This window comes from Camelus ferus, chromosome 26 (assembly GCF_009834535.1).
Source record: "Camelus ferus isolate YT-003-E chromosome 26, BCGSAC_Cfer_1.0, whole genome shotgun sequence".
NCBI lineage: Eukaryota > Metazoa > Chordata > Mammalia > Artiodactyla > Camelidae > Camelus > Camelus ferus.
Window position 1 is genome coordinate 3,671,336 of NC_045721.1, and position 12,845 is coordinate 3,684,180.

The 12,845-nt window shown below is 37.1% G+C and overlaps 1 protein-coding gene across 2 annotated transcripts in view; it reads right to left on the reverse strand.

The window, feature by feature from the left end:
* Positions 1-12,845, reverse strand: part of ADAM18 (ADAM metallopeptidase domain 18) — a 50,920-nt gene that overhangs the window by 13,403 nt on the left and 24,672 nt on the right. For both annotated transcript variants that reach the window (XM_032468690.1, XM_032468691.1), the window contains 4 exons: positions 11,772-11,955; positions 5,142-5,237; positions 4,383-4,581; positions 930-1,035 (listed from right to left, as the gene is read on the reverse strand). In XM_032468690.1, the coding sequence (XP_032324581.1) occupies positions 930-1,035; positions 4,383-4,581; positions 5,142-5,237; positions 11,772-11,955 (585 nt within the window). The remainder of the gene's footprint in view (positions 1-929; positions 1,036-4,382; positions 4,582-5,141; positions 5,238-11,771; positions 11,956-12,845) is intronic.

Consider the following 12,845-nt stretch of genomic DNA (forward strand, 5'->3'; position numbering starts at 1 on the left):
TCTGATAGTTTTCAGTGTATAGATCTTTGATTCCCTTCGTTAACTTTATTCTGGAATATTTTCTTTTTGATGATATTTATAAATGGGACTGTTTTATTAATTTCTCTTTCCAATATTTCATTGTTCGTCTATAGAAGTATAACTGATTTTTGTATATTGAGATGGTATCTTGCAGCTGTACTGATTTTGTTGACTAGTTCTAACAGTTTTTTGGTAAGTCTCAGGTTGCCCACACATTAAGATCATATCTTCTCTGGCAAAGAAGATTTTGCTTTCCTCCTCCTGATTTGGATGCTTTTTATTTTTTTTTTCTTGCCTAATTGCTCTGGATGGGACTTGCAGTATTACATTGACTAGAAGTGACAAAAGAAGACATTATTGTATTATTCTTGATCTTAGAGGTAATACTCCCAGCTGTTCCCATTAAGTATAATGTTAGCTGTGGGTGCAGAAATGTGTACAAGTTCCTTGTACAAGGAAATACTGGTGATTTGGAAGTGGACTACAAAAGAGACAGTAGGGAAAGTGTCTGTCAGTTTCCCGAGTCTCTGGGGAGGATTGCAGTCAGTCCCTAGATGTGTGCTAACTTAGGAACCTGACCTTTAGGTAGCAGATTTCCTAGTATGCAGATGGAAGCCTTCCAGGGAAAGACTTGGAGATGGGTGATTTCATCTGTTCCCTCTGCACTGAGCCCACTTTCTGCCTTTAGTAATGAACACCGGATTTGTCTTAATCTAGTCTCCTTATTAACACACAAGCAGAAAAAAAGAAAAAAGAGAACTGTATTGCACAGAAGAAAAACATAGTACAATATTATTTGAAAATGTTCTCCAGATACATGATTTACTTTCAAATACTATTTAATGTCTCTTGACGAGGAATATATAATTTTTATGATTCAATGAAACAATAAATTTCTATATACATACTTCTGTTCACAAGGTAATGGTTGGGAATTTTGAAAACCACAGTTTCCAAGTCTATTATGCAGAGAATTAACTTCTTCAAAACAGGCAAAGGGAGCACCTTGAGCACCTTAAAATGAAAACATGCCCATTCACTTATTATTCTTAATCCAAATAAAACATTTGTCAATAAAAAGCAAATGAAACTCATTACATTAAAAAATCATGGTCATGATCACACTTATTTTTTCTGTGTGTAGGATATCACTGCAAGTAGAAACTATTGTCTTATCTGTCAGAAAATAGAAAATGATTATATCTATTGTAGTAAATTATGTTATGGTTAAAAACAATTTGCTTATCCTCCCTGTGGAAACGTGTATTTCCTAGTCCAATGTACATCAGGCTTGACCTTGTAACTTGCTCTGCTTAATGAAAAGAGACATTTGGAACATCATTTAGGGGCAAAACCTTCAGAACTAGCAGATAGACTGCCATTTTCTCTTTTTTTGTTTGTTTTTCAATTTTTTTGTTGTGGGGGAGCAGTTAGATTTTTTAATTTTACTTTTTCTTTTAATGCAGGTACTGGGGATTGAACCCAGGACCTCATGCATGCTATGCATGTGTTCTACTACTGAGGTATACTCTCCCCTCTTCTATTTTTTTTTTTTCTGATGGGGGACAAGCAGTGTTTTAAGTAGAGGTTCATGAGTCAGTCTAGGTGTCACAGTAAGGCAATGTGGAGCAGCAGAGAACCTGTATTAGACTTGTAAACCTCAGAGATTTGAGGTTTACTTCCATTCAGTAAACATAGGAATTAGCACCTAGAAGTGGAGTTCTGCTGTAGAACATGCCTAAAACGTGGCATTGTAATCGAAGCCTGGCAGTAAGGTGGCAAGGTTGAGAGTAACGCAAATAACTGAGAGTTGGTGTTATATTACCTTTACTCAATTGCCAAATGATTATATTTGAGTCTCACTGAGTAATTTTGATCTATTCCAATTTAATTTATTTTTCTTCTAAAAATACAAAAACATAGTGGGCTATTATGAATAGTCACTGTCTAGATAGTAAGCATATATGCATGAATCTTATTTGAATTATTCTCAAAAACTCTTTAAAAAGCAAAACATAAAAATAAATTTTGATGAGTTGCCTATGACAACTCTTATCATAGCAGTCCTTCAGTGAGGAAATACGGTTACCTGTGAATGAAATGCATTCTGAGCTTTTTAAAGTTTATGGCCATTAAAATTAGACTATGAATGTGTAAAGTAAAAGGAAATTAAATAAAATTTCAGAATCTACTGATGTGCCACTCCAATCTCTATATACATAAATGCAACTCCTAACATGAGCTGTGAACATGGATTTTTGCCCACGTAGCTAAAACCAAAAACGAAAATCAAACCATGAGAAAAGGAATGTACAATACCATCGTGGAAAATCTGAAATGCTCCTGCAGAAACTAACCTTTAATTCAAATTTAACGTTTATTGACCTTGTGATTCAAGTTCTTCCACTTCTAGAGTTGTGTAATAAGTATTATCTCCTACAGAGGGATCCAAATTTAAGATGAAAGAAATATGACAGGTCTCCCAGCCCTCCACCCAGCTGCGCTGGGACCTGGCATCCTCATCAGTGGGCCCACACCAGACCCAGGACCCCAGGAACCTTGCAGCTAGCTCTGCCAGGACCCAGCTCTCTCCACCAGCAGCCTGCAGCCTGTGCACTAGGCAGGCCTGGCAGCCAACCAGGCCAGGGACCAGCCCCACCTACCAGCACTCCTAGGATTCAGCCCTGCCACAGATTTCCAGTTACATAATAAATGAGTCACAGAGATGAAACATATGGCACAGGGAATATAGTGCATTATATTGTAATATATTTGTATGGTAGTAGATGATTCCTAGACTCATTATGGTGATTATTTCATAATGTGTAGAAATATTGAATCACTATTTTGTGCACCTGGGACTAACATAGTGTTGTAGGTCAATTATGCTGCAGTGAAAAAATATGTAGACACTGGGAGGAAATGCACTGAAATGTAATGGTGGTTATCGCTGCAGGGCAAGGATGATAGGCAGTTGTTAGTTTTTACTTTATGCTTTATGTATTTCTAATTGTCTGCAATGAACATGTATTGCTCGTAAAATTAGAAAACAACAAAAGTCATTAAAATGAAGAAGTAAGAAATGTTGACAAGGAACTGAACAACTGAAGAAAAACTTTCCTCCATCAATCTAAGACCAACTTTACAACCTCACATATAATGTTACATAAATTGCAAATACTGAAACCATGTGACTTTTTACATCTAAGCCTCATGTCGAAGCAGTATGGTATCCTCAGATGTACTCAGGAATCCTTTACACTCCTCAAAAATAGTGAGGATTCCAAAAAAGCATTTGTTTATGTGAGTTAAACAACATTGTCTTAGAAATTAAAACTGAGAAATTATTGAAACGTTTCTTGACAAGTAACTCTAATAAATCCATTGTATGCTTATATAAATAATATATCTATAGTGAAAAATAACTTCTTCAAAACAAAATCTCTTTAGTGCCTGGCCCAATAGAATACCACTGGATTCTTGTATATTCAGTTTGTTGTGTATACTATTTTAGTTGAAGTATATGAAAAAATCAGCCTCATACAGATACACAGTTGGAAAGGGAAGAAATATTTTAATAACTGTTTCAGATAATTGTGGATATTCTTTCTTTTTTTTTTTTTGGTCTACACTAAATGTAGACAAATGATAGTTTCTGTAAAGTTGGTTGCAACATGGAACCTGAAATATTATCAGTGAACTGTTTGCACTCTGTTACATTAAAATCCATTGATCTGTCTCAAACCTTGAATGGACTTTTACCCATGCATGATTTTGTGACATCATGCATTGCTCATTTGGAAAATACTGGCTGACTGATTTACGTAGCTCTTCCAAATGTTGACATATTTCATTGTACAATTTCAAGCAAACACATTTGTTAATATTGCCACCAATTTAATCAGATGCATCTTTATTCAAAAGCTATTGGGTCACCGTGGCAGGTATGTTTTCTAAAGCTCGAAGTTTTCAGTTGAAGGTTTGAATTTTATCATTAGCAACACATTCTTCCAGTATTTGCCTTGAAGTTACAGGCTCACCTCATTCACTTTTGATAAAATTGTCTGCCACATACCCAACTCTTAATAAACAGTTTGTCACAATGACTATTTTAAGTAGAAAAGGCATTCGATTAAAAAAAAAAAAGTGGCTAGTTCAGCTGGCAACTCAACCACAAGTTGCACAAGTGCTTCACCACATACTGCAGTAAGAAGCAGAAGTGCTTTCTGTATCCTTCTTGTATAGCACACAGAAGAATATCAGGAAGCCATGGACTCAAAAGTTGGGGCTTAATAGAATTGATAATTTCTACTGCTTCATCAAAGACAAGAAAAAGAGAAATATATAAGAAAGAGCAATACCTTTACCAAATAACTTGGCACACTGGTTATCGATAGTTTGGCATTGTCCATTATAACAATATGCAGTCCCCAACCTGCACAACTGGCCATTCATTGCATAAGTGTCAGGAACACAATTACTAGAAGTTCCATTGCAATACTCTGTAAAATCACACTCTTGATCAATACTCTTCCTGCATGGAGTGCCTGCTACTGATAGCTAGGAGGAAAAAGAAAATCATAAAAAAAAATTTTATTTCTGTTAGCCTGAATCACTGCAGGTGATCAGTGTACATACACATTGAACAATTCTGCTTTTCATTGTTGTAAGTTGCCTGGGCACTCCCTTTGCATACACGTGTGTGTGGTGTATGATTTGACTTATCGGTGTGTGAGTGTTCTTTGCATATTCTGTATACTACACGTGTTATTTGCTACGCGTTTTGCCTGCTCTGCATGTATTTTCATGGTCATTTACCATTTATTTGACTTCACAATTGCCTTGAGAGTTGATTTTTTTGTATAGCAGTGTATTTGTTTATGCTGCTCTTTATGTGATAAATTAGAAGATGGTAAGCTGTGGTTACAACACAACAGAATAATCAATAGTAATCTGAGGTGCCTCCTTTATCTCATTGTAGTCATCCGTATATACTTGTGGTGGTTGATGCACCCTTGTTCCACTGAATTATTCTATAATCTATCAATTCCACATTAATTCAATTAACATGGCCTTCTGTTATCACAGTTCAAGTTCCAACATAAATGTTGGAAACTTACCTCACATTTTGATGTACAGCATGATCCAGAACCACATTTTACTGAGCCTTTCAGTTTACATGTATTATAATCACAGCAATTCTTAAATTGACATTCCTAAAATTTCATAAGAAGTACTATATTAGCTAACCACTTAACAGCTCTTGTTTCTTAATCTCAACTCCTATTTAATACTCTCTTGTGTTTAACTTTCTAGTTGTACAACATAGTTATAGTCAATGACGTTTTACTATTTTATTATTTCCAGAATACCCAAAGACACATACAACTATTAGAACTAAATAAATAACATTTAAAATAGCAGTTGATTAGTAACACTTATTACTTAAAATATTTGGTAATTAACTCATAAATTGCCAACATGTAAATATATCATTTGAATTTCCAAGAGAAAATTCTCCCCAGTTGTCTTTTTAGTGATTTGTTTACTAAAGTTTCCCTTTGTGAATAAAGGTAGAGTTAGGCAATATATATAATAAAAATACTTCTGGTGTAGTAATCATATGCAGTGTTTTATTACAATGGATATGTTGACACATGTATTTTCATAAGGTAGATGTCAGTCAACTGTTACTCAAATTAGGTGATAATTTAAATAATGTTAACAAACCTAAATATTGTTTTCATATATATATGTTGCATTTATACAATTCTTTTAATAATTTTATATTCTTAACACTTAAAAATCAAACATTTTCCATTTACTCAAAAATCCAGTTTCAAAGATCTTGTCCTTTATTAAGAAGGTAGGATTCTTTTTCATTTAAAATTTTCCATGTTTCCAATTTTTTATGTGTTTATGTGAATAGATATATGTAACATAGATGTTACTTATGTATTTATAACTTATGTACATGTAACATTATTCTGTATGTTAATCTTGTATCCTGCTACCTTGCCAAATTCTTTTGTGAGCTCCTAGTAATTTTTGTGTAGCTTTTAGGGTTTTCTATATATAGTATCATGACATCCACAAATAGTGACAGTTTTACCTCTTCTCTTCTGATTTGGATCCCTTTTATTTTATTTTATTTTATTTTTCTTGCCTGATTGCTGTGGCTAGGACTTTGAAAACTATGTTGGATAGAGATAGTGTGAGTGGGCATCCTTGTCTTGTTCCAGATTTGAGTGGGAAGGCTTTCAGTTTTTCACTGAATATCATGCTGGTTGGGGGTTTGTCATAAGTAGCTTTTATTATGTTGAGATATGTTCCCTCTATACCCACTTTGGTGAGAGTTTTTATCATAAATGAGTGTTGAATTTTATCAAATGCTTTTTTTCTGCATCTATTGAGATGATCATGTGATTTTTGTCCTTTCTCTTGTTGATGTGATGTATCACATTGATTTGCATATGTTGAACCATCCTTGTGTCCCTGGGATGAATCTGCCTTGATCATGGTGTATGATCTTTTTTATGCATTGTTGGATTCTGTTTGCTAATACTTTGTTAAGGACTTTTGCATCTATGTTCGTCAATGATATTGGCCTGTATTTTTCTTTTTTGGTAGTGTCTTTGTCTGGTTTTGGTATCAAGGTGATGGTGGCTTCATAGAATGAGTTTAGGAGTATCCTCTCCTTTTCAGTCTTTTGGAAGAGTTTGAGAAAGATCAGTTTGAGTTTTTTGTATGTCTGGTAGAATTCCCCAGTGAAGCCATCTTGTCCTGGGCTTTTGTTTGTAGGGAGGTTTTTTTTTTTATTCTAATTCTGTTTCATTTCTAGTGATCAATCTGTTCAAGTGATCTGTTTCTTCCTCAGTCAGTCTTGGTGGACTGTATGTTTCCAGAAACTAGTCCATTTCTTCTAGTTTGTCCAATTTGTTGCCATATAGTTGTTCACAGTATTTCCTTATAGTTTTCTGTTTTTCTGTAGTATTAGTTGTAATTTCTCCATTTTCCTTTCTTATTTGATTTGTGTTCTCTATCTTTTCTTCTTGGTGAGTCTGGTCAGAGGTTTGTCAGTTTTGTTCACTCTCCCAGAAAACCAGCTCTTGGTTTGATTGATTTTTTCTTTCTTTTTTTTTTAATCTCAATTTTATTTATTTCCTCCCTAATCTTTATTACCCCCTTCCTTCTGCTGACTTTTGGTTTTATTTGCTCCTCTTTTTCTAATTCTTTTAGATGGTAGGTTAGGTTGATTATTTGAGATTGTTCTTGTTTTTTGAGGAAGGCCTATATCGCTATGAACTTCCCTCCTAGGACTGCTTTTGCTGTATCCCATAGATTTTGTGTGCTTGTGTCTTCACTGTTATTTGTCTCAAAGTATTTTTAATTTCGTCTTTGATTTCATTGTTGACCCATTGGTTTTTTAATAGCATGTTATTTAGTCTCCATGCTGTCACTTTTTTCTCATTCGTTTTTCTGTGGTTGATTTCTGGTTTCATGCCCTTGTAGTCAGAAAACATGCTTGAAGTAATTTCTATCCTCTTAAATTTGTTGAGTCTTCCTTTGTGCCTGCGTACGTGGTCTATTCCAGATAATGTTCCATGTGCATTTGAAAAGAATGTATATTCTGTTTTTTGGGGATGTGATGTCCTAAAAATATCAACCAAGTCCAACTATCCAATTCTGTCATTTAGTATCTTCATTGCCTTATTGATTTTTCTGTCTGGAAGATCTGTCCAATGATGTTAACAGGGTGTTAAAGTCTCCTACTGTGATTATGTTCCCATCAATTTCTCCCTTTATGTCTACTAGTATTTGTTTTATATATTTAGGTGCTCCTATATTGTGTGCATATATGTCAATGAGTGTAATATCTTCATCTTGTATTGCTCCTTTAATCATTATATGGTGTCCTTCTTTATCTTTCTTTATGGCCTTTTTTTTAAAGTCTGTTTTGTCTGATATGAGTATTGCTACTCCCGCTTTCTTGTCATTTCCATTTGCATGAAATTTTTTTTATCATTTCCCATCCTCTCCTTTTCAGTCTATGTGTTTCCTTCATCCTAAAATGGGTCTCTTGTATGCAGCATATTGTAGGCCCTTGTTATATTAGCCAATCTGCAACTGTATGTCTTTAGATTGGAGCATTTAGCCCATTGACGTTTACATTAATTATTGATAGATGTGTTTATTGCCACTTTGAACTTAGTTTTCCAGTTGATTTGGTATTTCCTCTTTGTTCCTTTCTTTTTCTTTTTGTGGTTTGATGATTTTCTTTTACATTATATTGGTTTATTTTTGGCTTTTGTGACTGTATTGTATGCTTTTGATTTGTGGTTACCCTGTGTTTCAAGTATATTAACCCATTACATCCATAAAGGCACCCACAGAGCAAATGGGTCCCCTCTGCCTAGGGTGTAAACAAATCTCAGTCCTGCCTATGAAGTTGTGGAGCCGCTCGCTGTGGATCCAAGTTTCAACCCCACCTCCACCTGGGAGCTAGGCACCAGTGAGTATGGTGGCTATGGCTGAGCCCCACCTCTCTTCTCCTGAAAACGCACTAGGAATGGTTCTGTGGGCCTGCACCGCTCCCCACAACACACACACCAGCAGTGTTGGGGGTTTTTTATGGGCGACCCAGGCTGTTTTGTTCTGTATACACTCCCAGCCACAGCACGTAGCACACTCCAGCCCCCTGAGGCTGCCTCTGTGCGGTGGGCCTCAGCCCTCTGCCTGGGCTCTAGCAGCCAATCCCAGCCCACCACTGCTGGCTTGCATTTAGGACTGGGAATCGCAGGGACCCTTTGTGCTGGTTTCTCTCAGTTCTGTCAGCCAAGAGGCTCCTGTGCACTCCTCTGAGTCTCAGATGTTCCCCCTCTGTCCCTGCTGACCCCTCAGTTGGAGAGGGGCATTCAGGCTTAGGAGCATTATTCCTCTTTTGCTGCTCCCTCTCCGCAAGACAAGTTTTTTTTTTTTTCCTCCTACCAGATTTTGTGAGAAATCTTGTCTTTTGTAGTAGACAATGTTCTGTCAATGTTCATCAGGTGTTCAGAATGAACAGGCAGGTCTGTGGATGTCTCTGTGTATTTGTGGGAGAGGGTGAGCTAAGAGTATCCTTCTACTCTACCATCTTGGTACCCCTCTCCAGGCTTCTATTTTAATATCGTGGAGTCAGCATCCTTAACATCCATCCCTGGCATGTTTTCCATGTCTTGTCCACACGTATTAACACATTCTACAAATTTTTAAAAAGAACCTCTCTCTTCCAGTATCAAAGAGTATTTCTTCACGTGGGCTCTGCTTAGACTGGAGACTGATTAGCACCAAGGAGGGAAGGCAGGCACAGATCTTGCGCAGAACATGCATCATCTCATGAGACATCCACCTCGTGTGACGTCTCCTGGTCTACGGGAATGTGCAGCTGCTTGATTCCACCGGGGGTAGTGGGAGCTTCGCAGCCCAGGGGGTTCTGAGGAATCCAGAGGTTTTAGGTTTCTAAAGTGCATCTATTCAAGTGTACTAAACTCAGAGACATAAGCACTCATTACCATCTGGCTAGCGATATCCACTTTCAGAATCCTGCCTTGAGTGTCTGCTTCCTAGGACAATTTCTGGTCCTGCTAATGTGCTTTGAGTTTCCCCAGAAAGAGACTCTGAGACAAGGATGCATATGAGTAATTTATTTGGAAGGTGTCCTGGTTTCCCATCAATACTGTTACAAATGACCACAAACTTAGTGACTTAAAGTAATGGGAGGCAATTTTCTCACTGTTTCTATAGGTCGGAATTCAGATAGGCAAACCAGGTCAGCTCCTCTGCTTGCAGTCCCACAGGGTAGAACCAGGGTGTGGGGAAAGAAGCTTCCTGTTTCTTTTGTGGCTGTCAGCCAAGGGCTTGACTTTCCCCCCAGAAACTGTTAGCATTTCTTCTTGCGCTTCCAGAGGTCTTCTCCATCAACAGCAGCTTGAGTCCTTCTCTCTCTCCGAGTCTTTGTGAGCCCCCTTCTGCCACATCGCTCTGACTTTACCTGATGAACATTCTCTGTGTTTAAGGGATCATGTGATTAGATTGGACCCACCCAGATAATCCAGGACAATGTCCCTATTTTAAGGTCCATAACCTCAATTACTTCTGTAAACCACCCTGTGCCATGTAATAGGCACCTCCACAAATTCCACGGGTTAGAGTGAGGACATCTTTGAAGGTGCATTCTGCTTGTCAGCAAAACACTGGTGTGAGAGGGTGGGTGTGAGGGAACGGAAGCAAGCCAATACAAGCGGGTTTGTGAGCTGGTTACCACTCCTGTAAGATAAAGCTAAATCCCACAAGGACCTCCAGGACAATGCAGAATAGGGGATAGCAAACAGTTTCTGTAAAGGATGGAGCAGCAAATAGTTTCTAAGTTTGCTTACATGCCGTGCTATAGGGTCTCTTGTCACTATTCAACTCTGCTGTTGTAGCACAAAAACAGCCCCAGACACTATGCAAACGTCAGGGCATGGCTGCATTCCAGTAAAGTTCCATTCACAAAAATAAGTGGCAGCTGTATTTGGCCCAATGGCTATGATTTGTAGAATTCTGATGCCTCAAGGGATTTCCTCAAGGAATCTGGAACATAATTGTTCTATTCCACTGAGGCAAGAGGAAGCCCTCCAACAGGAAGTGTCAGATACGTGAAGCAAGAACACCTGCAGGAACCATCAGGGCCAAGGGGACCCTGGGAGAGCACTAACGGTGTCTGCCATAGGTCACATTCAGCCTCCACCTGCAGCTGTGAAAACTCACAATGTGTAGATTTAGCCCCAGATTATGTTGTTTCATTTTATCCTTCATTAAAAATAACCAGAATTTTTGGCAGTAATTGGCACCATATTTTAGGGGTTTTAAATGGATGCAAGATAAGCATAGTACCATTTATCAAGACACTAAGATTGACACTGGAAAAATCTGAGATAATTGAAAACCACGTATACACATATACAGAGACACAGATACACGTGCATATGTATAACATGTACTGTATACATATAACTTTAGGGAATGATAGATGATTGAAGAGAATTTGTAGGGATTTAGAGTTACGTGAACAAGTAGCGGTTAGCTGGTTGTGTGGGTCAGATAAGAAATTCATTTAACTATGGGTGGAATAATGAAGAAGCTTTATTTTATTCAAATAGGAGGAATCCTTAAATATTACAAAATAATGATATTATATAACAGACTAAATATATGGCCCAATCTGTTGAGAACAATGTGCATTGAACATTTGGTTGATGGGACTATAGTAAATTGCATACCTATACTTGAAATTGAGTAAATAGAACAAATTGTGATCATCCTGAAACCTGAAAATGCAGGAATGTTTGAGAATAATTAAGAAAAACACATGTTCAGATAAACTTGAAACCACAAGAGAGAGAAAAAAACTTGAACCAAGTTCAGGAGAAGTTTGCAGAAAAAACAAGAGACTGAAGTCACATAATTTAAGATAAAAGGGGACTCTTTGAGCCTATACATGCAAAATCTGCTGGCATAATTGGGAATGGTGTGTAGAAACCAAGGTTTCATGACTCATCCATCTTCTCAGTTGAAGAAGTGTGGGGCAGTGATTGATATATCTTAAGTGATCCTCATTTTCATATCTTAATTCTATTGAAGACTTAGTTGCATAAATTGTTCCATCTATACCAGGACTGCTTATTAGAAACATAGGAAATTGTGCTCAGATTTCAGTCTTAATTGCTCACCTCTTCACTGCCACAGTCACATTCTTCATGAGGTTCCAAAATCCCATTACCACACACCGACTGATTTTGGTATAATGGTTTCAATTTTGAAAAGCTCTGAAGACACTGAGTCTCAAATTTTGAAACAAAGTATCTGTAGTCATGCATGCTACAGTTGCTAAAAATCTTTATACCACTGGAAACCCTAAAACAAAATAAAAGTCCTCAGGTTAAATAAGCCTAGTGAATAAAACCACATCTAAACAATGTTCCATATATTAGGATATGATTTGCAAGATGGCAGCAAATGAAAAACTTGTACCTTAGTAGAGACAGAGTCAACCATGATTAAATTTTAATTTATCATTGCTTGTATTTAACATTCTTTTTTTTAAAATAGCATTGAATATTAATCTTTATAGGAAAGCAGTAAGGTTGTAATGGTTAATTTTATCTGTCTATCCATCTATCATCACCTATCTTTCTCTCTGGCTAATATGCTCTTCTCTCACGTATTGAAAGCTTCCTCCCCTCATTCCCATCAGATACCTGCTCAAATATCGCCTTCTAATGAGATCTTGACAATTTCAGACAATTATCTGAAATTGTGTCACCTCCCACATTCTCCTTCCAATTTTAATATTTATTATTCTACATAGCATCATGGAAAATAAGTTTTTTAAAAATCTGTATCTTTTAAATATATTTTATATGACCTAAATTTTGCAGTGAAATACAAGTTCCTTGAAGTCCTGCATTTTCAGGTTCACAGCTATATGTCCAGTAGACTGTCTGTCTGATAGCTGTGTCTCACAGATGTCCAACAGACATTTCAGATACACAAGGTGCAGCATTGAACTACTGTCATCTCCACATCTGCTGCATCCACTGTTCTCCACTTCTGGCGATTCCATTCTTTTGGTTGCCCAGGCTGATAACCGTGGTGTGACTCCAGATTCTCCTCTTTCCTTCACACACTGTACCAACACACACACACACACACACACATACATGCACATACACACACAAATATCCAGTTAACAACGTTTATGTTGATTGCATGTTGAAATGGTCATATTTTGGATAGACTGGGTA